At 34.1% G+C, this 26,785-nt stretch overlaps 1 protein-coding gene across 1 annotated transcript; it reads right to left on the minus strand.

Annotated features, from left to right (window-relative positions):
- Nucleotides 1-1,701: 1,701 nt before the first annotated feature.
- LOC106618792 (uncharacterized) lies at nucleotides 1,702-13,864 on the minus strand. Its single transcript, XM_070108145.1, has 3 exons — nucleotides 12,241-13,864; nucleotides 4,635-4,939; nucleotides 1,702-2,099 (listed from the first exon to the last, which is right to left on the minus strand). Exons 1-3 carry the CDS (start codon nucleotides 13,268-13,270, stop codon nucleotides 1,989-1,991), a joined length of 1,446 nt encoding a protein of 481 aa, XP_069964246.1. The 5' UTR covers nucleotides 13,271-13,864; the 3' UTR covers nucleotides 1,702-1,988.
- Nucleotides 13,865-26,785: the final 12,921 nt, after the last annotated feature.

The following is a 26,785-nucleotide window of genomic DNA, read 5'->3' on the forward strand; positions in this document are numbered from 1 at the left end:
ATAAATTTGAGTCACCAGCAAGGCTTAAATTTATCTGGCCATCATTTCTCACTTATGATTTTGGGAAATAACTACATATGTTGACATAGAACACTTGATCTTTATAAAGACCTATATATTGAAGCAACAAAGTCATAGTTAACTTTCCAAAGCAAGTCTGCAAGATACCATTATTAATGCATATATTTTATCTTCCTTATTGTACGATATCAGAAATGTACAGTTATCATTTTTCTCTACCATTAACGGCCACTAGCTCACACTTTACAATTTTACATTTTTTCGGCAAACGTCTCACTGCCACCTAATCTAAACCAAAACAACTTAGTTGCACAAATGTCATCATTTGGACCAAATATAGTCTATGAAACAACTTCACCCAAACTTAGGTCGTATGCAAACCCGTTTACTTCGTTACGCACCGAAGCTATAATACCCTTCACAAATAATAAAATATTCCTTACTCCTACAACTGTGGGACTAGTTCACGTTTGGCGATGTGATATGCCTGTTTAACCCTTATAATTTATGGTATCATCAGAGGCAAGTCTATGAATACCTTAAAAGACTAATGCTAATTTAAAATATTAAAAATCAAAGTTAAGGTCATATATCTGTTTATTAAGGAATTGGGGTCAAGAAAATGTGAAAAGATTAAAAGGGGTTCTGGTACTTAATTATTGTCCTTAAAAATAAATGTCAATATTATTTCTTTAAGACAATACACCAATTTATTGTACAAAATAAACCAGACGCTATCCCTGTATTCAGTATATGTTAGGTATGGACTGATTGCAACCATATGTTCACCCAAGCGGTCGTATATGTAGAGCGCAAGATACCCTACAGTTTGTTACTACTAGTATATCAAGTGCCTTTTTAGTCGATAATCATACAAATTCAACATTTTGAGATAGAATAAAAATCTTTGCAATATTTTTTTTGGTTATAAAATCTTGAGATATATTTCGGAAAATATTTTGTTTTATACTTAAAGCTAAATCAATATTTGCTATTTTCCTCATTATAAATTTATAAACATCCCGAAATGGAACATCCCATGAGCCTTGGCGCATTTAAACATAAATATCCAAATTGAGAAGCCAATTTGCCAAAATGCTCCCAGTTAAACCATCCCCAATAACTGACCAGATAATAAAACAAAAAACGGCAAATATTAGCTACTTTTCCTAATTTGACTGCCATAAAGCGTAATCAGACGAAAAGAATTATTACAAAGGGCAAAAAAAAAAAAAAACAACAACAATATATTCGGTCTATTTGCCGACTTTTGCCGCCTGCTGCAATGCCCACAAAGCTGAGTAGGCAGCTAAACGCACACGACTTCGTTCATCTTGTTAATATTTTACCAATCGTTTTATCACTCTTTTTCCTCCATTCCTTCTTTCGGATGGTTATGGTTCGTTTGCAAAAATTCACTTTTGTTTGTTGGATTTGATTGGCGAAAGACACCAAAAAGGCATCCGCTTAATTTTCTCGGTTATTATTTGCCCTTATTGCAACCCTGTTACACACTCTTTCATATACTTATTCATTTCTAAATAACATAATACCTGTACAAATTGTTGTTAACATTTTTTGGCATTTTTAGGTGCTGTTTATTTGGCTTTAACCTGCATGTCTGAAATGTTTGTAAGGCAATAAAACGAGTTAAATAAATAATGAGGTTGTATAGGAGAGTATTAGTAAACAACAAAAGATTTTATTATATCATATTATACAGCATTCTCTCCAGTTCTTTATGTGTAATTTTGTTCTTATGCTTTTATGCATTTTACTGCAATCTCTTTCATTGTTTCCACCATGTTTTGTCAAAAGCATTTAATTCCACTTCGTGTCCAACTCCGTTATCCCGACCAGTCTCCTCTCTCTCCTTCTCCTAATTTAGCACCTAAGCGTTCTCTCCACCCAGCATTAGTATATGTGTGTTCTTTAATGCTTACTTTCGGACTACTGGGCGGGTTGTACTAAGAGAAGCCTCCGAGAAAGAAATACGCCTTAAGCGAGTCCACAATACGCGTTATGTAGATACCGTTGTTGTGTAGAGTGAAAATCAAATTTCTCAATGACATCGATTGCTGGAAGAAAATTAGAAAAATTTGGATTTCAGAATTAAAACATACTTTTAAAATATTCAAGGTTTTCTTAAACTTCAGTCCACTGGTCCACTGTGTAGAACAATAAATATTAGAGGCTTATAAATATATATATTATTATATATATTATATGTATATGGAGTGTGTTAAAATAAAATACTATATACTATATATTTGTGCTCTTAAAAACTTTTTTCTATCTGGAATTTCATTTGAAAAGATACAAAAATTCAGATTCTCCACTAAATAATTAGGACTTAAAAAACATAATAAAAATTTTTTTTTGAGAGAAACATGTTATTTTCATATCTACAGCTGCATCAAAATAAAATTACCGGGACTGTTGTAGTTTTAGTTGTCGTAGCGGTTATCTAGAGCCGGGAGGCCCAAGAAAAAACTGCTTCGGTTCCGCTCGAAGCAGCTGACAGCAAGGCTGTTTTCTACGAAAGCATGCTAGTAGAAACTCTTTGAAAAGGATTGCATTGTATTAACCGGAAGCATGTAGACGTCACTACGTCGGTGTTCAACGAGAGATATCAAGAGGCATCCTGTTATCGTACGGAGTGCAGTTTTTTTTGTGTAACATTTAAAGTCGGAACCCAGGCTGATTTGCATATTGATTAAATAAATTTAAATTCAGATTATTTATGACCTTGGGAGAAATGCCAACGGGCCAAATATATAAAATATCAATCAATAATGATTTATTTTGGCGACGAGACACTATGTTGTTAGAGTCAGCAACCTCTGATCTTCTAAGTATTTAACTCGTTTGGAGTCCATTTAGTGTTACTAGTGTGGATTTTAGCACCAAAAGTGCAAATTGCTTTATGATCAATACCGTAGGAGATCAATGGGTGTTAATGAAATAAAATTCTTTAAAATATGAGAAAAAGTTTTTATGTAATAACGGTTTTACCTTCGGTAAAAAACGACAGAGCTTTGTGTTATTTCAATATTTAAAGAAAAACATGTAGATGAAAACCAAATGGAAATTATATATATAATAGAGTGGAGCGAAAAAATTTTTTTTTTGCTTAGCCTGAGGGTAAAATTTGTAGATTATAAAAAAAGAAAATTTTTGGACAAAACAAATTGTTTTTAACATCTCAGTTTTAAAGCATATTTCGAGTTAAAGTTTTTATTTCGTAAACATATTTTGATAACTGTTCTAGAAGCTGTGGGGAGTCCTCTTCCTGGCCAATGAAAAGTTTTCAACTTAAAAAAAAATTGTTTGGTCATTATTCGAGATTTTAAAAAAGTCTTAAACGATAACATGCTTTCCTTAAGCGTTAAAACAAATTTTGAGTCAAAAATCGTCACATTCGGTAATTTTTATATTGTATAAATGTAAAGAGTTTAAACCAAAAATAATTTTTTCTTGCCAAAAAAAATTTTTTTACTCGAAATTTACTTTTAAATATAGTCTCCTCTAGAGGTTAAAAAAAGTTTTTTTTTTGTCAAAAATTTTCTTTCTTTATAATCTACAGATTTTACAATCAGGCTAGGCAAAAAAAATTTTTTTTTTCGCTCCACCCTAATATTAATTATATAACACCATATGCTATATTAATACCAATATTAAGCCAAATCATTTCGAACATCAACTTAATAAAGCAATTTTAACAAACACACGGCTGTTTTAATACGAAAACGGTAATAGTAGAAGTATAACGGAAGCATATATGCAAAGTCGTATGATGCCCAAATGCATAATATTCACGTTTCATATTCACAATATTGATATTAACAACTATAAAATATTTTGGTCACGTTTCCAGCTCAATTGCCAATTAGAAAAATTCCAATTCACTTTAAAATGCCAAAAAAGCTGCTGAACAACATAGTAGGTATAATGAAAAGGTGCGTTTCTACACAGAAGTGTTTTAAAGGAGCCCGCGAAAGGACGAATATCCACAACGGAAACCGCCAGACAAACAACCGAAACGGAAGCTGATTTGTAAACCTATACAAGTGACGAACGCCTGCGGGTAAGGAGCTGGAATTCAAGCACAATAAAAACGGCAGTGAATATTAAGCGAATATACAGAAATTCGTTAGAAATGTAAGGAAATAAAAATAAAAGACTTTGTACACGAAAGTTGTGGAAAAGGTGAAAAACGAGCCTTGAGAAGCGAGAAAAAAATTCATGCAATAAATATTTTGATCACGTTTCGCCGTCAAATTATTACCAAGTATTGTAAGTGTGTGTGTGTGTATCGTTGAAGGCGTGTTTTGAGCGACAAAGCAAAATACAATATTGTTTAAATTTCTTGGGGACGTGCGCGCACCGAACAATTCAAAACAATTTTGAGTGAAAAATAAAACAAAAAGGCTGACCTAAAGCATTCAGGCCGATGAAAGGTGTGATAAAATGCCAGCCGTACAAGAAAAGTTGGTTACGCTTCACGTAATAGGAAGAGTATAAATGAAAGCGTCAACGCCAATAAAAATTTAGACCAATTATTTTAAGTTTCTACAAAAAATTCTTCTTTTCCTATCATACACCAAACTTACCTCCAATCTGCTGAGTATCTGCGCGAAGGCCGGTCGTTGTATATTATTCACAAACTTTCTAAAATTATCATCCGATTCGAGCTTATCAAAGAAGGTTGCTAGTATTTGATCCTGTGGCAGGATTTCCAAAATATTATCGACCAGACCATGCAAACCGTTGAGCTGTTCAGCTTTCTGGGTTATGGGCTCATCGAAATTTGAAAATGCGGCAGGTGCTTTCGTTGAAGTGATTGATATTACCTCTTCAAAGATGATTGCGGGAAATGTAGTGAATGCTGATGCATGTTGTTCCATTCGAGAGATTTCTGGAATATAAACAAAAATAATTCTGGATGAGAGCAATATTTGTCGGGATCGCTTGCTGAGTCTTATAATTGTTCAAGTATAACTACCATAAGAAGAAGCTTTCATGTTTATGTAAATTCTGTCGAATACTAGATTTAATCAGAATAAATTATAATGGCTCCATTCTTTTTATGCTAAAAGGGGCGAACAAAGAGATGAACAAGAGAAAAGAACTAGCCAAACTACCAATTTAAAACGATAAACCTATATTTTTGGTAGTTGACTAATTCAAAAAATATTGCTAATATGCCAAAAAAATATTAATATTAAAATATTATCACGGCAACTTTGTAATTCTAATTTTCGAGCAGAAACCCATTTCTCCTCAATCTGAGCGAAATCACTGGACTCATACTGAGTTCATTTTTACGCAAAGAAGATCATAAATAGTTCTTTGAAGCAATATGCTGTAAATCGAGTTAGTGCTTTATCACTTTGAAGCAAACATTCTACTTGCTTGGGGTCTAAAATTTTGTTGGTATACTTTTTTATATATTGTTCGCTTAGAATGGACTCTGGCGAGTAATGAGGGTAATTCTATTGCTCATACTATAAACAGGTCTGCAACTATCACTTTGCAATACCATCCTCCATTGAAGATATTATATCACCTTTGTTGAATTAGTGAGAATTCAGTGAGAATTTTGATAGTCTCACTGAGAGCTGGTTGTAAATCAGACATGAAACTGATTTTCTTTATAAGAAAATACAATACTTTAATTATTTTCATGGTTTCATACTCCTAGCACATCGAGCCAGAAATGAAAATTTACAATGTAGTAAATTAGAACTAGAGTTTAATGTATTTAAATTTGTTTTGGGAATCACAATTGCGACCAATATTGCGCCAAAATAGTGAAATATAGAAAAAATCGTTGCCAATATACATCATCAGATAGCATTAGTCGTCACTTGATATCGAATTTTGTTCAAAAGAGAACCGAAAGACAGTCCATCAACCTGCAAGAAGCTCGAATGAACTGACTAAAGACATATTGAAGTCATGGAGTGGCTGTAAGGTCTTCGTGCTTATCATGGTGGGACAGTGGTCCGCTGGACTGAAAATATTTGAATTTTTCTCTTTGGTAGGTAGGTAGGTAGAGTAGCTGTCTAACGACGCACCTTGGCCTATAAGAGGCCCATTGTTCTCTTTATAAAGATCAAATAATCCAAATAAAATTTCCGAGCGATCATCCGTGTCATCTGTAATATGGTAAAACTATTACACTAAAAAAGGTGGCAACACTTCAAGCTGTTTAGCTGCAATTTTTTTAGCTGTGTACATTTGTGTTTTTATTTTAAAAAATTTTCGAAGTTTAACTGATTTTTATTACCGTGTTAATACAAATTTTTAGTGATTAAACTCTCAGTTTCTTGATAAGTATTTTATGTTCTGTTTTGTGCGGTATTAAAAAGTATTAAAAAGTTTAAACTTTCCAATTTTTGGTGCCGAGTCAGCCTTTCTTTCATTTTGTTTTATTTTATTCTATTTTCTCACTTTGTTTATCTTATTTACTTCTTTATTCACAGCTGTGTTGCGTTTAGTTTTTTATTTGTTACAGTGCTTCTAAAACTGCTCGCTATATTGCTTCTTCAAATTGTCTTGGTTTTAAACTTTGATAAAAAAAAAAAAACAAAAAATTGTTCTTAATTGAATTTATTATTATTAATATTTTATTAACACACTAATTTATTATTAATCTATTAAATTCTACCTACTCTTTTATTTGATCTTCATTCTTGTGGTTTATTATGTCTTGTAACTTCCCCAATTGTAACATTAAAGGCGAGTCAGATCGCTACGTTTCATGCTGGCTTTGTGATGGGCTTGCCCATATTAAATGTGCTGGACTGACTGGTAGAATCTTAGATTCTATTATCGACTGTAAGGGATTGCGTTGGTCCTGTTTAAATTGTAGATCTATTGAAATCGATCTATTTAAAGTTTATAGGGAGACACGCAATGGCTTTAACGAAATCGGTCGTGATCTTGTAACCCTCACTGAAAAATTTAGGCACTATGAAAAATTGTTCAAATCTTTTAAGTGCCTGAATGATTCTCACGAATCCTCTAAACCTGCTCCTAAGCGTAAACGTCCTTCCGATGAAGTAACACTTAGTTCTTCTGTTCAGAAAAGAACGTCTCCTCCCAATGACCTAATAAATCTCTCTTCTCCTTGCCCTCAAGGTGATAAGCCGTCAACTTCCAAAGAGCTCAATTCCCCAAAAGCTCTATCTAATAGTAATAAGTGTCTCACAATTCCAGAGGCTCCCCCTATTAACTTAGTAGCATCAGTTAATAACTTGATAGTTATTCCACCTAAAAAGTCTATATTTATTTCGAGACTTGCCAAAGATACCTTGGTGGAGGACATTAAATCTTACATTTCGTCACGTTTAAAAATCGATGATATCAATATACGTAAATTTAACTTCAATTATGATAGAAGTATATCATCGTTTAAAATAGACGTATCTCTTGAAACATTCAAAAAGATCTTAGATAGTTCATTCTGGCCACCTGGGACTTTTGTACGCGAATTTAAACCTAAACTTAGAAGTCAAACTGAGGAAAACAGTGTTAAATTACCAAAAGAAACCACCGATATAAAAAACTGATTGGTAGAAATTCGCTAAGCATTTATTATCAAAATGTTAGAGGTCTTAATACAAAATTAACTGACTTGTATTTGAACAGTTCCAATTTTAATTTCCATATAATTGGATTTACAGAAACTTGGTTAAAACCTCACATTTTTGATAATGAGATTTTAAACAGCGAATTTCAAATTTTTAGATGTGATCGACTGAACAGAATCGGTGGAGGTGTTCTATTTGCCGTGCATTCCTCTATCCCATCTGAAAATATTCTTGTTCCAGGGACCGACTCATTTGAATTTAAATGTGTTAGAGTATACGTTAATAGTTGCTTTATTTATTTAACCCTATCTTATATACCACCCCATTCCGACTTATCTGTATACATGCATCATGCTTCTTTAATAAATAGTGCTACCTCGATGGCAAATAATGCAGATTCAATAATTGTATTAGGTGATTTCAATTTACCGTGTGCTTCGTGGAAACCATTCGATGACTATATCGTGCCGATTTGCAATCGGTCATGTTTTAATGAGTTTTTCGAAAAAATGTCCGAGTTGGGTCTGAACCAAATTAATTTGATTCCGAATAAATTTGGTAAATGCTTAGATTTAGTATACGTTGATACCTCTGCAAAGTGTTCCGTTATTCAGAGTAATCCTCTTGTTCTACCAGAGGACTCATATCATCCTGCTTTGGAAATATCTGTCGAAATCTCAGGCATTGTACGGGATAATAATCATCAAACGTCGTGCTTCTATACTCGGTTTAACTTTGCAAAAGCTTATTTAAAAAAATTAAATATAGAACTTTCTACAATAACATGGCCTAATTATAATGGTGACACTGAATTGAGTGTCTCTCATTTTAATAATATTATTATGAAATTATTTGAAAAGTATGTTCCAATAGTAATTGTTAACAAAAACAAAAGCATAAGTCCGTGGTTTTCGAAAGAGTTATATAAATTGAAAAACAGAAAAACTCGAGCCTTTAAACATTTTAAAAAAACCGGTTCACTTGTCGACTATTCTAAATATTCGCTATTGCGTCGACAATATTTTGACCTAAACAAAAAATGTTATAATAATTACTTAAATAAAGTTAAAAAAAATATTGTAAGTAATCCAAAATCGTTTTATGATTTCGTCAACTCCAAACGCAGGATTTCCAAATTTCCGTCCGCAATGAAATACAAATCTATCATTTCAAGTGACAATGATATTATATCCAATATGTTTGCAGAATTTTTCAAGTCAAACTACTGTAATAATTCTTCCAAAACTTTTTCTTATCAGCAAGTGCTGTGTTCGAATACTTTAATTAACGCCCCAGTTATTTCTGAAGAAGACGTCCTTTTTAATTTAAATAAGTTAAAACCATCTTTTAGTTATGGCCCAGACATGATACCCTCATGCTTCCTAAAAAATAGTGCCAAATATATTTACTTGCCTTTGACAAGGATATTTAATTCCTCTCTTAAACACGGTATATTTCCTTCAATATGGAAACAGTCATTTATAATCCCTTTGCATAAAAGTGGATTTAGATCGAACATTGAAAACTATAGAGGTATCGCAAAACTATCAGTTATACCTAAACTTTTTGAAGCTATCATCACTGACCATATAACCTTTTCGATTTCTCCGTTAATTTCCCCATCTCAGCATGGATTTCGTAAAGGGAACTCGACTATATCAAACTTACTTGAATTTGTAAACCATGTATCATTGGGTTTTAGGGAACATAAGCATACGGATGTTATATACACAGACTTTAGCAAAGCTTTCGATAAAGTAAATATCTCGATTCTCATACATAAACTTGATCTTCTGGGCTTTCAGCCAAGATTCCTTCAATGGGTATCTTCCTATCTTTATAATAGAACACAACGAGTGATATTTGAGGATACACCTTCAGATACAATTAATGTTTCTTCTGGTGTTCCGCAAGGTAGTCATCTTGGCCCGATTCTGTTCTTGTTGTTTATTAACGATATCTCTTCAGTAATAAAATTCTCAAAAATTTTATTATACGCTGACGATGTAAAGCTTTTTAAATCATACACTTCAACTGAGGAAAGGTGTCTGTTGCAAACAGACTTAAACAATTTGGTTGCATGGTGTGATAGAAATGATTTGCCATTGAATCTCAATAAATGTAAGACGATGTGCTTTTCCCGTAGATCTGTGCACCCCTCTTCTTACGTAATAAAACACCATATTCTAGAGCAAGTTTTAAACTATGTTGATTTGGGAGTTAATATGGACCCTAAGCTTAATTTCAGTCTTCATATTGATACCATGGTCTTGAAAGCAAAAGCTGTCCTCAGTTTTGTTAAACGTTGGTCTAAAGAATTTAGAGATCCGTATATTACTAAAACACTTTATACAACTTTGGTTAGACCTATATTGGAATATGGTTCTGTGGTATGGAACCCTAGCTACCAAATCCATTCTGACAAGTTAGAGTCGGTTCAAAAACAATTTTTACTTTTCGCCTTAGCGCATTTCCGATGGGATGCTAGGGTAAGTCTACCTCCATACACAAGTCGTTTAAAACTTATTAATCTACCTACACTTTCTAGTCGTAGGGAAATGCTTGGCATAATATTCTTAGTGAAACTTTTGAATGGAACTGTTTGCAGTTCTTTTCTCCTGTCTGAAATTAAATTTAATATCCCGGTTCGCCTTTCGAGGCAGTTTAGACCTTTACTGCTAAAATCCTGTAGATCAAATTTTGAACTAAACGAGCCATTCCGCCGTATATGTCATGATTTTAATTCTCATTCCAGCACATTTGACTTATCTGACTCACTTTTCAAAATTAAAAAGACTTTATTGTTCTCTCTTAATAAATGAAAATGTAACAATTTATTATATTGTAACTTTAGATCTTAGCTGTTGAAATTTTTGTTTCTGTAGCTGAGCAGTTTTAGATCTCAACACTTAAAAAACTCTCTTGCCTTTTCTGACTCGGCTAATTCCGCACGTATGCGGATTGCGCCCCTCGCGTCGGTTGGGCGGGAGGAGGGTAATCGTTGGGTTTATTATTATTGGGCGCCTGATGTCTGATGCCTGAGGGCATTGACTGTTCACCCTGACCTTCAGATTTAAATCCCACTGACTTTCTTTCGTAGAGCTAACATATTTGGAAAGTAAAGCGCACGCCAGTCATTTTTGGACTATAGAGGATCTCAAGTCAAACATTATTCAGAAATCATATCATTCTATGTATAAATGCCCGAGATGCTGAATCACGGAAAACGCAGGTGAAATGCTCATTTTACTGTCAAGCAGTTTCTGCATATCATTTAAGCTTATGGCGGAGTTTTAATTGGAAATTTCGGAATACTTTACCAACCCTTCTCAATATAGAAAAACTTTCTTTGTTATCGCCTATACCAATATTTGTAACAAAAGTTTAGATAGAAATCTATAGAGACGTAAAATGATTGGGTTTATCAGGTCCTTTATCAAAGCTTCATGGCATAAGTACTCGTATGTATAATCTATGGTATATATATGATTCTTTTTTTCTCTGCTTATTCTCAAAGCCTTCAGCTAAGGTAATATGGAGAATATGCAAAACTAGTTTATGCAGCTCAAAATTTTTATTACTTCTTCAATAAATTGATGGCTTTAAATGAATCGTTCACTAAAACGTTCTAGTACAGTGAGTTTAACTTTGAAAAAATAATGAATTACAGATCCAAGTCTTTTTAAGCGCTCTACTCTCCTAAAAAATGGAAACATTTATTAAGATCTCTGAATTAAATGTGGTGTGTGGGGTATCTTACCTAAAGAACTTTAAGAGAAAGATATCCGCTTCGGTGCACTCAATTTGTTTAAAAGTATATATAGAGGGATTATAGTTTAAAACAACTATATATTGGCACGCACAAGTGCTCTAAAATTACAACAGCAAATACATGTGTACATAGTGATTGGTAGGCGCAATAATAGTCCTGCCCGTCTGGATATTTTATCAAGTGTACGCTCGTACGCGTTTTGCGCTAAAATAATTCAGGTCATGACCGGATCATATTACAGTGCCACGAGCACACATAGTGGCTGCATGCATTGTTGTGCACGCTGCAGACAGAAATCCACTCGAACGAGTGAAGCGAATGCATGTACGCGCAATTATATAAGTACTGTAACTGCAGTCAGACGCAGACCCGTATATATGCATTCTGGCACAATGTGAGCTGAGTACATGAACCATGACATTGAAAACAATAAAACAATTCAAATAAAATCATTGAAATGAATACAGACGCGCGGTTATCGCATTGCGCTGAATGTCAGAGAGACGGACAAAGACTTTTGTGAACACTTATTTTATTTTAGACAGTTAATCTACGTGATATACCTTTCGAAGTTATGAAAATTATTTTTGCGAACATTTAAAGCTCATAATTGAATATGTAGAGGCTATGAAAGCGACAGTGGCCCGCACGTGATGTCTGCTTTTAGGCGTTTAGCGTGTAGCTGATAACTTAGTTTTGACCAGTCGGCCAAAAAGTTCACGTGAGCTGGATAGAAAGTTTTGTTTTAAAATTTTACGCAGACATTTAACATAATTTCCTTCCTTCTGTCTATTTGGTGATTTTACTAAACCATACCAAAAAAAAAATAATAATAATTCCCACACTCACCATTCACCACTAGCACCGCTGCATTGTTTTGCTTAGCCGTCAGTTGGCGCTGCTGTTCCAACTCACTGCTTCGAAAATCGAGCGCAGCCGATTCCTCCACGCTGCGCGCATTCACTTCCACCTTAGTCAAATTCGTAACGGCCGAGATAAATTTCAACACATCAAAGCCGCTCACATTTAGATATTGCAAAAAGGCACCCACTTCCGGTGACGCAACAATATGCTGACGCAGCGCAATAAAGTCGGGTCCGCTCAGATAGGCGTAGGCGCGACGCACTTCCGCATCGTTATTATAATAATTGGTGGCAATCGATTTGACCTCTTCGGTCGGTATTAACGAAACGAAATCACTCATATCAATCGGCGGCACTGGTTGTGGCACGGTGTGCGGCCCATCTGCCAGACGCAGCAGCACACCGTGAAAGAGCACGCCGTCGGCAATAATTTCATCAGCTGCTGCCGCATTAACGGCATCTACATCGGTAGTTTTGATATCAGGCGCGTGTCCAACATCACCCGCCGCATCGCTATCACTGTCCGAACTAAACGGCTCCTGTTGGTAGGAACTACCCAACGCTGTGGAATCGGATGGATCACCTATGGCGGGTGCAGCTGCGGCAGCGGAAACTATTGAATCTTCACGCGCGGCAGCTGAGGATAGCAGTTCGCTTTGTTGTTGATATGTATCGTAGGGATGATTAGATTTGCGCTGCTGTTGTTGATAATCTGATTGTTTTGGTTTCTCCTCTAGCAGTATTAAATCATCCAACGCGTCCATCACTGACTCATTAGCCACATTAGTTGGACGTTGTTCGTTGTCATTTGTTGTTGCTGTGCTGTTCTGACATAACTCGTGGAGTCCCTGACGCGTGCAGCGCACAATTTCTTTCACAACAATCAGTTCGGTGCCGTCTGTGGTATAGCCGCTGCCGGGTCGACAATGCAACGCTTGAGGAAATAGCGTCAGTAGTAGGTGGAACAATATGCAGGTTGTGGTTCCGCCGGCTCTTTGAGACAGTTGAGCAAACATTTTTATTTTTGTGTTTTGGTTATTTTTTTGGGTGCGGTATATTTGTTTTGTGGATAGAACCGTTTTTCTGACTTAACTTATTGTTTCAGTCTATAGCAATTTTTATAGTTTAGGAAAGTTTAAATAATCTCCATATATCGATTCGTTGTTTTTACTCATTTAATGTTATAGATTATATTTTTATTTTTTTTTTTAATTTTTGTATCTGTTTTTTTTTTTTTTGCCAATATAATTTTTTTATTGCACTTATTTTATAGTTTTGAAAAACTTATTTTTTTAAAGACTCCTTTTGTTTGCTTTACGTAAAATTTATATACCAACTTTCACTTAAAAATCGCTGCTTCAAAATATTTCTTCCTTTTACTTTATTCTCTCTCTCTCATTGTCGAAGATTCACTCCAGGCAACACTTAATTTAAATACAACATTAATTTGTGTTTTAAATTATTAAATTTTTCCAAAATAATATTACATTCAAACTATTTTTTGCATAATTTTATTTAGCCTTTTATCAGCTCACTCGCTTTGAAGTCTTTTGCAACATCCGTTACTCGACCGCCACTCTCATTTGTTGCTGCTATGATACTGTTGCTTATTGTCAATTTCATAGCCTTTCATCGTTGAATTTCACGGTGCGCTTCAATTTAAATTTATTACAACAATCATTATTTATTTAGTTAAATTTAATTTAGTTGCATAGTGAATTCACAATATAATATAATTTGTAATGAATGGAAAATGGCGCAATTGCCTTCCGGTTGTGACCGCTCTGAACTCGCAAACCGTTGACTATTTACTACGTGTTTGCTTTAAGATGTGTTTTATGTTAGATAACTGTACTGTTGGAAATACTTCTGTTATTTCATAACAGAACATTCATTTAAACGACGTTAGGAATACTCCTAGATTTAACTTTATATTTATTTTTTCTTTCAATAAACATGATCAACCTTAAACTCAACAGAAGTGGTTGGAAATTTTATGAAGTAAACTATTTTCAATAAATTTTTTTTTTCTTCCTATTAATTGAGGAATTATACAAGTTCTGTACTTCCGAAAATCCTAACCTGAATATCCATTTATTAGTTTGGAACCACTGTGTGAAGTCGCGTCGGAGCGAAACTTTATATTACGTTGCTTGGGACAGCAGTTCGCTGCCTCATTTGAACATCTTGGCCATGGCGACTGCGAGGAAATAAACCGTTACGTTGTCATGGTTGAAGAATATATTTTGTCTCGCCAAAGAGGTTTTTTTCAGCAGTTCGAGGCTACATCGGCCCAATATTTCAGTATAGTAGCGCCTTGTGCCTGTTTTCCATTCTCCACGTAGTCAACCAATATATACATGTATTACATTTTGTGCAAAACAAAAAAAAAACGGTGATCATTACCTTTTCGGTCAAGAGGACAGTCTTCACCTTCCTCGGAGCAGGTTCCCCGGATGAAGATTCTTATTTCGACCATTTTTTGATCTCTAGTGGGAGCAGTGGCTCCATGTTTTGTTGACGGTGACTAAATGTAGCCTAAACAGCGCCACACACTGAGGTGAAGCGATCTCAGGATTGCGCTAGTGATCGAGAGTGAAGAAACGCCCAATATTTCACACAAGGTGTGTCCCACGCGGTCTTTCGAGTTACTTACTGACATAGCTATTAATCGGCGGTGTATCATGAGGAGAGAATTTTTGATTTAAGCTTTAGAAACTTGTATCGTATCCCTGTAAGATCAATCTCTACAAAGTAAAATTTATAATTCTTCGACAGAAATTTCTTTATACTCCAATTTGTAACTTTGGATGAAACACCAACTGAACACAACCTACCAAGGTTAAGTTAATCAATATAGCATACCCTTTATTCGATATAGCATACCTTTATTCTAGAGTTCAAACAGTAAGGATAAAATAATATTATGTAAATACTGCTGTATAAGGAGCAGTCAGTTATGAAAGGCAAAAAAGGCTGTACCCATTTTTCCCGTTTCTTGTTCTTACCTGGAGGCATACTGAAAATTTGCTCTGAACATTTTCAAAAATTTATGCGAAGTCTGAAGTTGCTCTGAATTGAAAGATTTATGTCTACCGAAGAGGTTATTGATAATACAATTATCTTCATTCTCACACTTATGAGGTCAGGTATCGATTCATTAGTATTTTATCGAAGAAATGAGTTGTCAAAGGCTTTTCGTTCTTCATTGAGTGAGCATTTGGTTTTTCAGAATTTTTTTTTTTTTAGAAATTTTTTTTTGAAAATTAATAATATGAAACGTCTTAATACAAATATTAGGAAGTTAAAGTCTTCTTTTTTTATCTTTTTGAAGGTTTTTACTGCAGTCAAGCCTAAAATAAAAAAAATATTTTTTTTTTCAGATAGTTTTTTTTTTTTTAAATATAATACTTGTATAATAGTATGAAACCAGCACCTCTTAATACTAATGTTAAGAACTCAAATTTCAGTCTTCTATTTTGTCTACTTTATAGTTTTTAGCCTGTATGTCACTAAAAAAAAATTCTTCCTAAAATTTACCCACTCTAATATGCATATATATTCTTTATAAGCATCGATTTTTGGTTCTCATATAATAATACTCGTATTTATTTATGCAAGTATTACTCCGCAAATTGCTAGTCCTCTCAATATGGTAAATAGAGACATTGCATTTCCTAAAATGCGTCACCTCACCACAACTGCGTAATTTATATACTCATGGAAAATTCAAATTGAAAAGTATAAAATTAAAATGCATTGCCGACAGCTAAATAAATATTTAAGCACTTCAAATAGGCTATTTAGTTATGGTCTAGTATATATGTATTAGTTTTCCGATGCGTCTGTCATTTGAGTGTACTAGTATTAACTAACAAATTATACATATATATATATATATAGCTATACATGCATTTAAGTATGATATTGGCAAATACTATGCATAAATAATTTCGTAAATGCTCCTCACAAAATGAAAATGTGGAAATTTTCAAAAATCCATTAAACAAATATTGTTGTTATTTCGATGAAATGTTGCTGCTCACACGTAATTGTTTATTAAATAAAGCATTTATAATCATGCATACATATTACTACATATATTATACAGTGTGTGACTGGGTGTTTGTCTGTGTGGGTGTGTGAGGCAATGTTGCAAATAATATGCAATATGGCAAATACATATATAAATAATTGTATTCAATTGCCTACAGTTTGCTGCTTTTACACAAAAAAAAAATTATAATAATAGTGCGCAAATATATATACATATACACACACGTAAGTGCTGGTAGGTAAATAAATAAATTTATGAATACATACATTAGCATGTGTGTATATTTTTGGGTATGAATGTCGCATAATCAATTGACTGCACTCATACAACGAAGTGTTGTTTAAGTATGAGTGTGTCTCTGCTTATAAAAACATTTTTGCATATTATATTATATGAAATATATTGTATATACAGGGTGGTTCATATGGGCGATAATAAGTTCATTTTAATAGATTTAAATCAAATGTACAACAAAAATTTTATTATTTCAAAATATCCGCAGTATTGTTTCAAAAAACAAAGAAGAATAAATTAAATGGCCCATATTTTGGTTACATTCGTTCGCAAATTTTATAACACACAGTTATAAAAAGAATTTTGTAAATATTTTCCTTGTCGACACAGTTTTGTTCTATTTTTCTTGGAAACTAGTCAGTCGGTGCGGGTAATTCAGCGTAGACCACTAACTCGGGTTACCTCCACAAAAATTCTAAATGAGTCAATTACCTATGATGTGATTGGACCTGTCTATTTCTTGATATTATTAGCTATCAAACAGTTCAGACCAACAAAGTGATGACACTTAATCGCAGTCAATGATTCGCCACAACAGTCTTCTATGTAGAACCATTTCCCATTTCGATGATTCATATCAATGTGAGGAATCATGTAAGGCAACGCTATTTCTATCTTCACTTTTAATTAAGAGGGGGTCAATAATGCTATACTTTTTTTGGAGACACGAGAATCTGAAAAATCTCTTCTTTATTGTTCACATCTAAATATGCTACTAGTGGTACCCATTAAACCAGAATTACTGAGCTCTGCCATAAGTTCTGTTACAAGTTGAGGACGTTATACAAATGAAACTATAATTTAATTTTTAATATATTTTTCTTATCAAATAAAACATATATTAAATGAGTCATGTACAAAATTTTATTCGAAATGGGACTATGTGCTTTCACGGAAGCCCTTAAATGATTCGGCCATTGATCAAAAGCAGCACGCACTACTTCTATTGGTATTGACGACGAAGGTTTTTGAGATTCAAATTTCTGTGGAGTATTCTCCAACTCTGTCCAGGCACTGTTATAAAATGAATACAAATATGGACTTCCAGACGGACAATAATATGTAGCTATGAAACCAGAAACATTGCTTTTAAGCTATTGATGGGTGGTTTTTGCTTTGTGTGCTGCAACAGAATCTTGCTCTCCATGTACCGTTCTGCTGATTCATTTTGTCACTTTTTTAAACCCATTTTCACAGTAGTGAAAAGGTACATCTCGCAGGAGACTTTCCACCAAACCATTACAGTAGCTGTGTGGTCATCACGTTGAATATTTGGAATAGCATTTCCAGCATTTTTGGAAATTGTGCGTGGATTTTGTCGTTTTACTTATTAAAACCTTCAACAGTGAAAATTGTTTCATCTGTTAAAAGAATACCTTAATGGTCGTTGACCGCGTGCCACTGAAGAAGTCGCTTGCATCTGTTGAGCCTAATTAGCTTAACGTGAAGATGTTTAGAGATCATCACAAATAAATCTTGATATTAATCTGGGAGATATTTGGATTGTGTTTGACATAATTTGCTGTCTTCTAAGGGGATTTCAGCGAATGCGAAAAGTTTTCATGGCTGAATTCGTTCGAACCATGCGAGGTCGACCAATCCTCTTTCTGCCATGAACTAAAGACGTTTGTAAACAAACATTCTCGAAACTTTCAGTTTTTGAGAAGCTCATAAAATTTACTTGCTCTTTTTCCACAACTAAATAAAGCTTATCACCGCAATTATATGACAAGACTAAGTGTATGTGTGGACCTTCATCAGATCGTACAGAACATACTCGTATAGCATGTTGATCCATTCTATGCAAATCAAAGTTCTTTTAGGTTAAGTTCTTGAATATTAGTTCGCACATTTTAAACTTGGTATGTCTCTCATGGGCTTAAAATTAATTAATTTGTTAATTTTAACAGAATCTTTAAATAAAAGTGAGTCAAGAGTTCTTCCTCATAAAATGTTCTTCACTTTCTGAGCATGTGTTGTGTTCTCTTTGATCATTTGTAAGTTCTCTAATACTATGATTTGGAAAACTTACTTGTTAGAAGTACGTCGAATTGGAAATGTGTTTTGTCAACAGATTCAATTTGTCGAAGACTTTCGTTAAAAAACAAAATTTCAATAATTCTCAAAATTTTTTAAGTGTTCTTCGAGGAGATATAATTTTGATATACTATTATGACTCCCAGCAGTGATGAACTGTCACTCTCAAAACAACATACATATGTACATATATCAACCACCCTATACATATGTATATACATACATACGTACATTAAGTATATTATATGAACTTTATTTTATATTTAGTTCGCTTGAACCTGTATGTCGTACGGCATCTCGCCCATTGTAGACCTCTGTTCATTAGGCGCAAACACTGAAATGAACTTTCACACATTAGCTCTTTCTGTGTGTGTGTGTGTTTGTATATTGTTTTCGAATTTTGTTCGTCATACGAGTATAATAATGGGATAATGTGATAAATCACGGCAAACAACACAACAATAAATATTCAGCGATATTAAAGTAAATGAAATTTCATCATAATATGCCGCATGGGCGACAATAATAATAACAACAAGAGGAACTATAATGAATAAACTTATGAAAATTAGTATGATATTCATTCATAGGCATACAAATAAACGAGTCTGCGAATAATATTTTAACAGTTACGTTGAATGAGTCGAGTAATGTAATAAAATATTTGCACTCAATACGAAACCCGTTACGCAGATTACATCTACATATGCAAAGATATTTCGCAGGCAATTTTAATAAACTGCTTTGATTTTGGGGTGTTTGGAGGGTGTTTAACTCTCCACTACTCATGTATAATTATTAATTGAACTCATTTAAGTTCTATGCTGTAGTATTATTATCAATAGAAAAGCAAAACAGTTGACTATGTAAGAAGTCTAAAAGTGATGCCTCTAACCATTTCTGGCCAACATTGAAGGGTTAACCAGTTCAAGGCTGAATTAGAAGCGGTGCATTCATCTACTCGGTTTAATTAAAAGCCACTGTGCTCAGTTTGAGTAGCTTTGAAGTAAGCTTTATTTTATAAATATACATACTTATTTAAAAAAAAAATTTATCTAGCAAGCCATTTCATATCTTAATAAAAAAAAATGATTAATCTCAAAATATAAAAAATAAAAATCAAAATACATAAGTGGTAACGGTTAAGATGTTTTTTTCTTGGCCTTTAAGTTCGGATAAACTCACTTACTGATTTTAGAGAGGATAAAGGGCGGATAAAAGAAATATTCTATAGTTTTTTAAAGAAAAACAAGAAAAAACGTTAACATCGATTGCACCGCAGCTATAGTTCCCTTCACAAATACAAAGTATTTCTTATAAGAAAATCGGTCATTACCGTGCCGTAAATATATCTCGTCAAACGAAAGGTATTTCCATACAAATATTTGATATCGACCGTTCAGTTATATAGCAGCTCTATGCTATATTTGCCGGATATCAGTTCCAACAATCCAGCCCAATATCAGCTCCAATGAGCAGTCTCTTCGGGACAAAAGGTCATGTTCAAAATTTCAGATTAATATCTCAAAAACTGAGGGACTAGTTCGCGTACTTCTATATAGACGGATTAGCCGACGCACAGATGGACAGACAGACGGACATGTCTATATCGCCTCAGCTGGTTATAATGATAATTTATATACATATTTTATAGGGTCTCTGATGTTTCTTTCTGGCTTTTGCAAACTTTGTGGGAAGCCCTGTTCAAGGTATAACAAGAAAAAACGTTAACTTCAGCTGCATCGAAGCCATAATACCCCTCACAAATACATAAGGTTTCATACCAAAACTTGCTTTTGATCGGTCAGTTTTTATGGCATTCATATGCTATAGTGGTCTCTTCTGAATAATTTATTCGCAGATTGCACCGTTACTACAAGTATATGCCAAATTTCATGAAGATATCTAGTCAAATAAAAAAAGTTTCCATACAATAATAAAAAATGATCTTTTAGTTGATAGCACCCATATGTTCGATATCGTTGGTTTTAGCCAAATGTGCAGCTTCTTTAAGAGAAAAGGACGTGCGACATCTTAGAGACTGAGCGACTAGTTCACGTATATATAGACAGACATATATACGGACAGAACTAAATTGGCTCCAACCTGTTCAGAGTATAAAAATAACTTATAAAAGAAGAGCACCTGCAGAAAATGTTTTACCTTCTTTATAGTATGTCCAGAATGATGTCAGTGAAAAGCGCATATTAACAATATACCATCAATACTAACCCAAAAATATTTGTATACACTGAATTATGAATTTTGGCGTTTATTTAAAAACTTCTTAACTGCCATTCCATAATATTATATACCTCATACTTCTTACTATTATACAATAATAGTATACTGATTGACTCTTTACATAAGTTGATTCTTCTACAATTAAATTTATCACACCTAAATGTGCAGTTTTTTTCTTCTTTAGTGAAGACCAAATAGTTTTACTCAGTATGTGGAATCGAGTAATTGTTATCTGATTAAGATAGAATAATATAACATTAATAGATACTTTTCTCTCAGCATTTCGATACCGTCGATAGTGTGACGTTTCGAGGCTGTCCACCTTATTACCGTAAAATCTTTTTCCAACGAACTATTTCTTGTGACAAAGAAAAACGAAAAAGCCGTGGTGGCCAAATCTGAAGAAAATGGTAGGTGATGGACTAGTTGCTATGCTGAATGTGGCCACCCAACATAATTTCACAATTTTTCACGTCACTTTGAGATCAATAACTCGAGTACTTATGCAATCGTAGTCAAGTTATTGATTTCGAATGCCGCGAAACCTTGACATTATTCTAGCTAAGGTTAGTATTCTTAATTTTTTACTATATATATACTATCTATATGCTTTGAAGTTAGCCAAATAATTAAATGCTTTATAAAAATGGCACCTTGCGGGTTATAACTCAAAAAGACTTAGTTCAAAGAGAAGCTAACCGTAAAATTTGTATAGACAATGTAGCTGCGAATATGTTCGTCTCACATATGAAAAACCCTTTCTAACCACTTTAAAAGTATGTGAAACAATTTTTGGGTACAATGAGCTAATGAACTCGAACGAAAACATTCGGTTTGGTATTAATATCTTTATCGACAAGAATGTAAATAGCGAGTTTATTAAAATTCTTCAAAAACCACAACAAAACTAAAGAAAATTTTCAAAGGAATTTTGTTCAAACATTCTTTAAGCGTTTTAAAGAATTTCTGCATATGTACCTGCTCGACATGAAACCGACTTAGTTATTATTTATGTATGTGTGTATATAGATGTGTGCTGTGAACTACCGTGATGCCACCCAATGTTGTCAAAAATAGAACTTAATTGAAACCATTACAAAAAGTATGCGCTAAGTTTGCAGAAAAAGTTGAGGTACATTGCTGTTATTGTAATTTTCGAAGCACATAAGTAACAGCGTAGAGCATCCAAACTGTATTTAAGCAACTTGGCGTCTCAACTTTATCACACATATGAGCGCCCGCCATAGTTTCTGCATGCCACAGCTCCGCTTATGTGTTTGTATGTATATGTATGTTTGTGTGCACGCTTGGGCTCCATAGCTTCATAAGCACTTAAAAATTAATTTACCGCTGCTGGACCATGCTTACCTTATGTTTCGCTGTATTTTATACTTGTATGTGTGTACGTGTGTGAAAGCATTTGTGCGAAATACTTTGCATAGTTTGTTGGCTGTATTCGTTCACTTTAATGCTACTTTTACTAACAAAATGCATAATTCAAAGAAGTTCTCCTTACTTGAGCTGTTATGTCGCCCGGCATATGCGACACCTGCTCACAAAGGCTTTTGGTGGAAATTTCAAGTTTTACAGCTTCAAATTGCAATGTAAAGAAACAGCTGTTGTCTTGTATACCGCTGTTTGTCCATGTATTTATTGTTTTTATTGTAAAGTATTTAATATTCAACCATAAGTAGCTGAGGAGACTTCATCTAATTTGGCAGGTCTATGTGCGTACATAGGTAGACAATGCGATAACTTGAAAAAATGTTAGTATTTTGGTGAAGCTTGGTACACTTGTCACACTATTTCAGAAAATTATTATCACTCGATATCAAGCTTTCATTGCCCTTCTGCTTACATAACCGGAAATATTTTTGTTAAAGTTGTATTAAGAACTCTAACTCTCAAAACTAGGGTTTCATCCAGGAAAGCATTTTCATGATTGTATTTGGTATATTGTAATACACACCCCATTTTACAATGTAGGTATATATAGTATATACTTTAAAGCTTAGTCGTCTAGTCCTTCAGATCCGCCCGATGATGTATACTGTTTTTGAAGAAGTGCTGTATTTTTTATAATATTATTGTGACCAGAAAGTTTCCAGAAATCATAAATACAACGAAAATTTTTTAATCTTCATCAATTTTTTTGTGGTCGCTTTCAAAATTTGCTCCTTCTAAGGAGATGCACTTATGCCACTTCTTTTTGCAATCATCCAAACATGCCTTGTAGGCGTAGTCTGGGATCGCCTTCAGTTCCCTCTGCGAAATTTCTTTTACGGTCTAACTTTATAAGACTTATTCTTATAACGCTGACTTCTTTTTGGTCGCTATATGGAGCTTGTTCTCAGAATAACGCTGGGAATGGATAGGTTTGATCTGTACCAGTCACGCACCAGGAAACTTCCAATATCAGTATGAATTAAAGTATTAAACAAATTTTCTTATCAAAAGCTCACAACACATTTTCAACGAAGAAATCAAATTGATCATATTTTTATACACCAAATATACTCGTACTGTATACCGTAAGTATTTTTGACATAGTTCGATCCGCTAAATTTATTAATTATTCGGATGGGAAAATCATACTCTAAGCTGAAAATGAAAAAAATATACCTACAGTATCTAAAGAAAATAAATATAGGTATATAATGATTAATATGTATAGAACTTTCTGTATTTGGATTGTCTGAAAATCACCATTTTTCCATCCATTTCTAATATACTGCTTCTAAATCAATCAGATAAACAATGTCTTCAATAATAACCCCATCATCAATGTATATGAAAAATTAAAAGTCTACTGACTAACTTTCTGAAAAATAACCAAAACCGAAAATGTCATGCAAAGCCAAAGCCTCGTACATACTTGTAGCGCGCAACTCCAAATATGCACACAATTTTCATAAGCACGCGTACGCTAGTGGAAGGGAGTGAGAGGCAAAAGCAAAGCAAGTAACTTCACTAATTTTACTTGCAAAGTTCAGGCATTAACATTACCGCAAATTAGCAAAAGTTTTCACAGCCATGTTGCCAACGACCCGACGGGCCAACCAGTCAACCTGATGCCCGCAGAGTTACTCAGTGTGGACTAGCTCTAACCACGCCACACATACACATATTCATATGTATTTATTTATATTTATAATGAAGAGTATTTTTTGTTGTCGTTTGTCGTCGTAGTCCTTGTTCTTGCGCTTACAGTTGGTGTTATTTTTTTTCCACAACTTCTTCCTTGTTTCTTTGTTGCTGCCATAAATTATGTTGTCTTAACTGTAAAACGTAAAATTGTTTTGGTAACAAGTTTTTTAGCCAATCTTTTTCATTGCCAACGAAACTTGGCCGAGGCTGCTATTTAACTCCAGCTGCGACCGAATGGCAATAACTACTGGCCGTTTGTCGCCGAGTTGCAGCTGTTTCCATAGTTATGTGGCATTTATAAGGCCTGCAGGGAAAATAAAACTTAGATTATTTGCACTTATTTTAGGTGTAAATATTTGCAGATGCATTTCTGCTAATTTGGTCTGATTTGGTGTATAAAATGTGAACGTTTTTTGAAATAAGATTTCAGTATTTTCGACATTTTTTCATTATTTAATTTTTATCGGTCCTTTATAAATACTTGAATGGCAAGTTCTACTTGTTAAACTAAAAGTGAGTTTCCTTTAAGTTATTCTAAAATAGACGATATTGAATCATAATTTAATATAATATTTTGGTATTATTTCGAAACTGGCACCCTCTATTCAAGTGTAATTATACCTTTAGTTTTCCTTCAAGTCCAGATATACCGGCTTTCGAAGCTATTTCTTCAATATTGTCTTAGCTCTCAAATAGAACAGCATTTTTATAAGATTTACCTCACCTCACTTTGAAAATTTGCGTCCGATAAGATTTTTTGTCCTACCGCCTATTGAACAATATCCAGTAAGACCTCCTATGTGTACGTTTGGCTTGTCGGTAGGTCGGTAGCAGACTCTTTGACGCAGTGGTCCAAGCTTTCAGAGATGCAGTTAAAGAAGGAGAGAATTTCAGTATGCCCTTATTTGGACGCCTCATATATCCAGCTTCACTCAGTTTTAGAGCAACCTTCGTAACAATATACCTGCGGGCTATAACCAATAATATATTATTTAATTTGGATTAGTTTTTATCGTTAATAATTCTTCTGAGACTTCGGAGGCCAAGTTGAGCTCAACGAAACAATAAACAAGAAAAAACGTTAACTTCGGTTGCACAGAAGCTAAAATACTTCTCACAAATACAAAAGGTTTATTACAGGAATTTGATTTCGATCATTCAGTTTGTATTGCAGCTATATGCTATAGCTGAATAATTTCTTCGAAGATTGCATTATTGCCTTAGATAATAATCTATGCCTAATTTCGTGAGAATATCTCGTCAAATGAAAAAGTTTTCAATGCAAGCACTTGATTCGGATCGTTCAGTTAATATGGCAGCTATGTGATATAGTGGTCCGAAATTCACGATTCCGACAAATGAGCAGCTTCTTGAGGAGAAAAGGACATGTGTAAAATTCTGATCGATAGTTTAAAAACTGAGGGACTAGTTCGCATATACACAGACAGATGGACGGACATGGCTAAATCGACTCAGCTCGTCTTGTTACTAATTTATATGAACTATTATTTTTATAGGACCTCCGACGTATTCTTCTGTATTTTACAAACTTCGTGGCAAACTTAATATAGCCTGTTCTGGCCTTATATGAGTAAAAATGGTAGGAAGCGCATTGTAAACTTGGTTCAAGTTGTTTAGGAAAAATATGTATATATATATATATATATATATCATATACCATATATATATATATCAATAAGGTATTTAAGTCTAATCCATATAATCAATTACGATCCAAATCAGCATAACCTTAACCTTAAACTGTAAGTAACGTAAGCTTAACAGAATTCTAAGCTGTCTTTAAATCACGTGATGAAATTTAAGCTTTCCAATCAATAACGCCAACTGCTACCACAGCGATTACCTTTAATATAATGCATTTTTACATATAAACTCACATACATAAATACAAACACAGTTGTTCCGTAACTTATACTTTACTTACCTACTTCTGTATATATTTACGTACAAACATACATATAACGGAATATGATTGGTATGGTTACTTTCGCTTTTCCACAACGCAATCACTTCGCTGATGATAAGGCATTCCGATTCCTTTCAATGCGACGCGTCGCAGCGCATCCTCTGTATACTATCCCCAACTGTTCGTCGCAAATTTCGCTTTGCCTTGTTACTCGATAAGCATAAGTAGGCGGAAATGTGTCAAACGGTGATACGTTGCAAGCTGTTTGCTGCGCTGCAGGAGGTGAACGGGGCGGTTGTGTACGCGGTTTGTTGTTACTTTCGTTGTCTTTGTCACATTGTCTCGTAACAACTCCATGACTGATGATAGAAAATGGCGATTAGATTGCCAGCTGCTGCTGTCCACCAACTCCATTGCCGTCAGAAGCAATATCAACAGCAAAGCAATTCAGGCACCAGCAGACACAGCCGCCAACAGTAGTGATCGGAGTACATACATTTGTACAATTACAACTACTACAACAACTGCAACGAACTATCGCGGTGAGCGAAGCAACTGAGATTGTGTGGCTATGGCGGTTATGCTGTTTTTGTTGTTATTGTTGTTGTTCATGTTACTTGGTGCGCAGTTCATATAAATGTTGATGAGATGAAATGTTGCAGATGAGTCAGATGTTAATATGCTTGTATAGTTGTATGTGTATTGGGAAGACATACCCTCTAGGACTAGTTTTGATTAAGTTTCTTTAATTGAAAGTATAGAATTTATAACATTGTGACTTTCCATGCTTGTGGCTTTCTATGCTTCTATCAAAAACCAAGTCTA

Source organism: Bactrocera oleae, chromosome 4 (genome assembly GCF_042242935.1).
Source record: "Bactrocera oleae isolate idBacOlea1 chromosome 4, idBacOlea1, whole genome shotgun sequence".
Classification (NCBI taxonomy): Eukaryota; Metazoa; Arthropoda; class Insecta; order Diptera; family Tephritidae; genus Bactrocera; species Bactrocera oleae.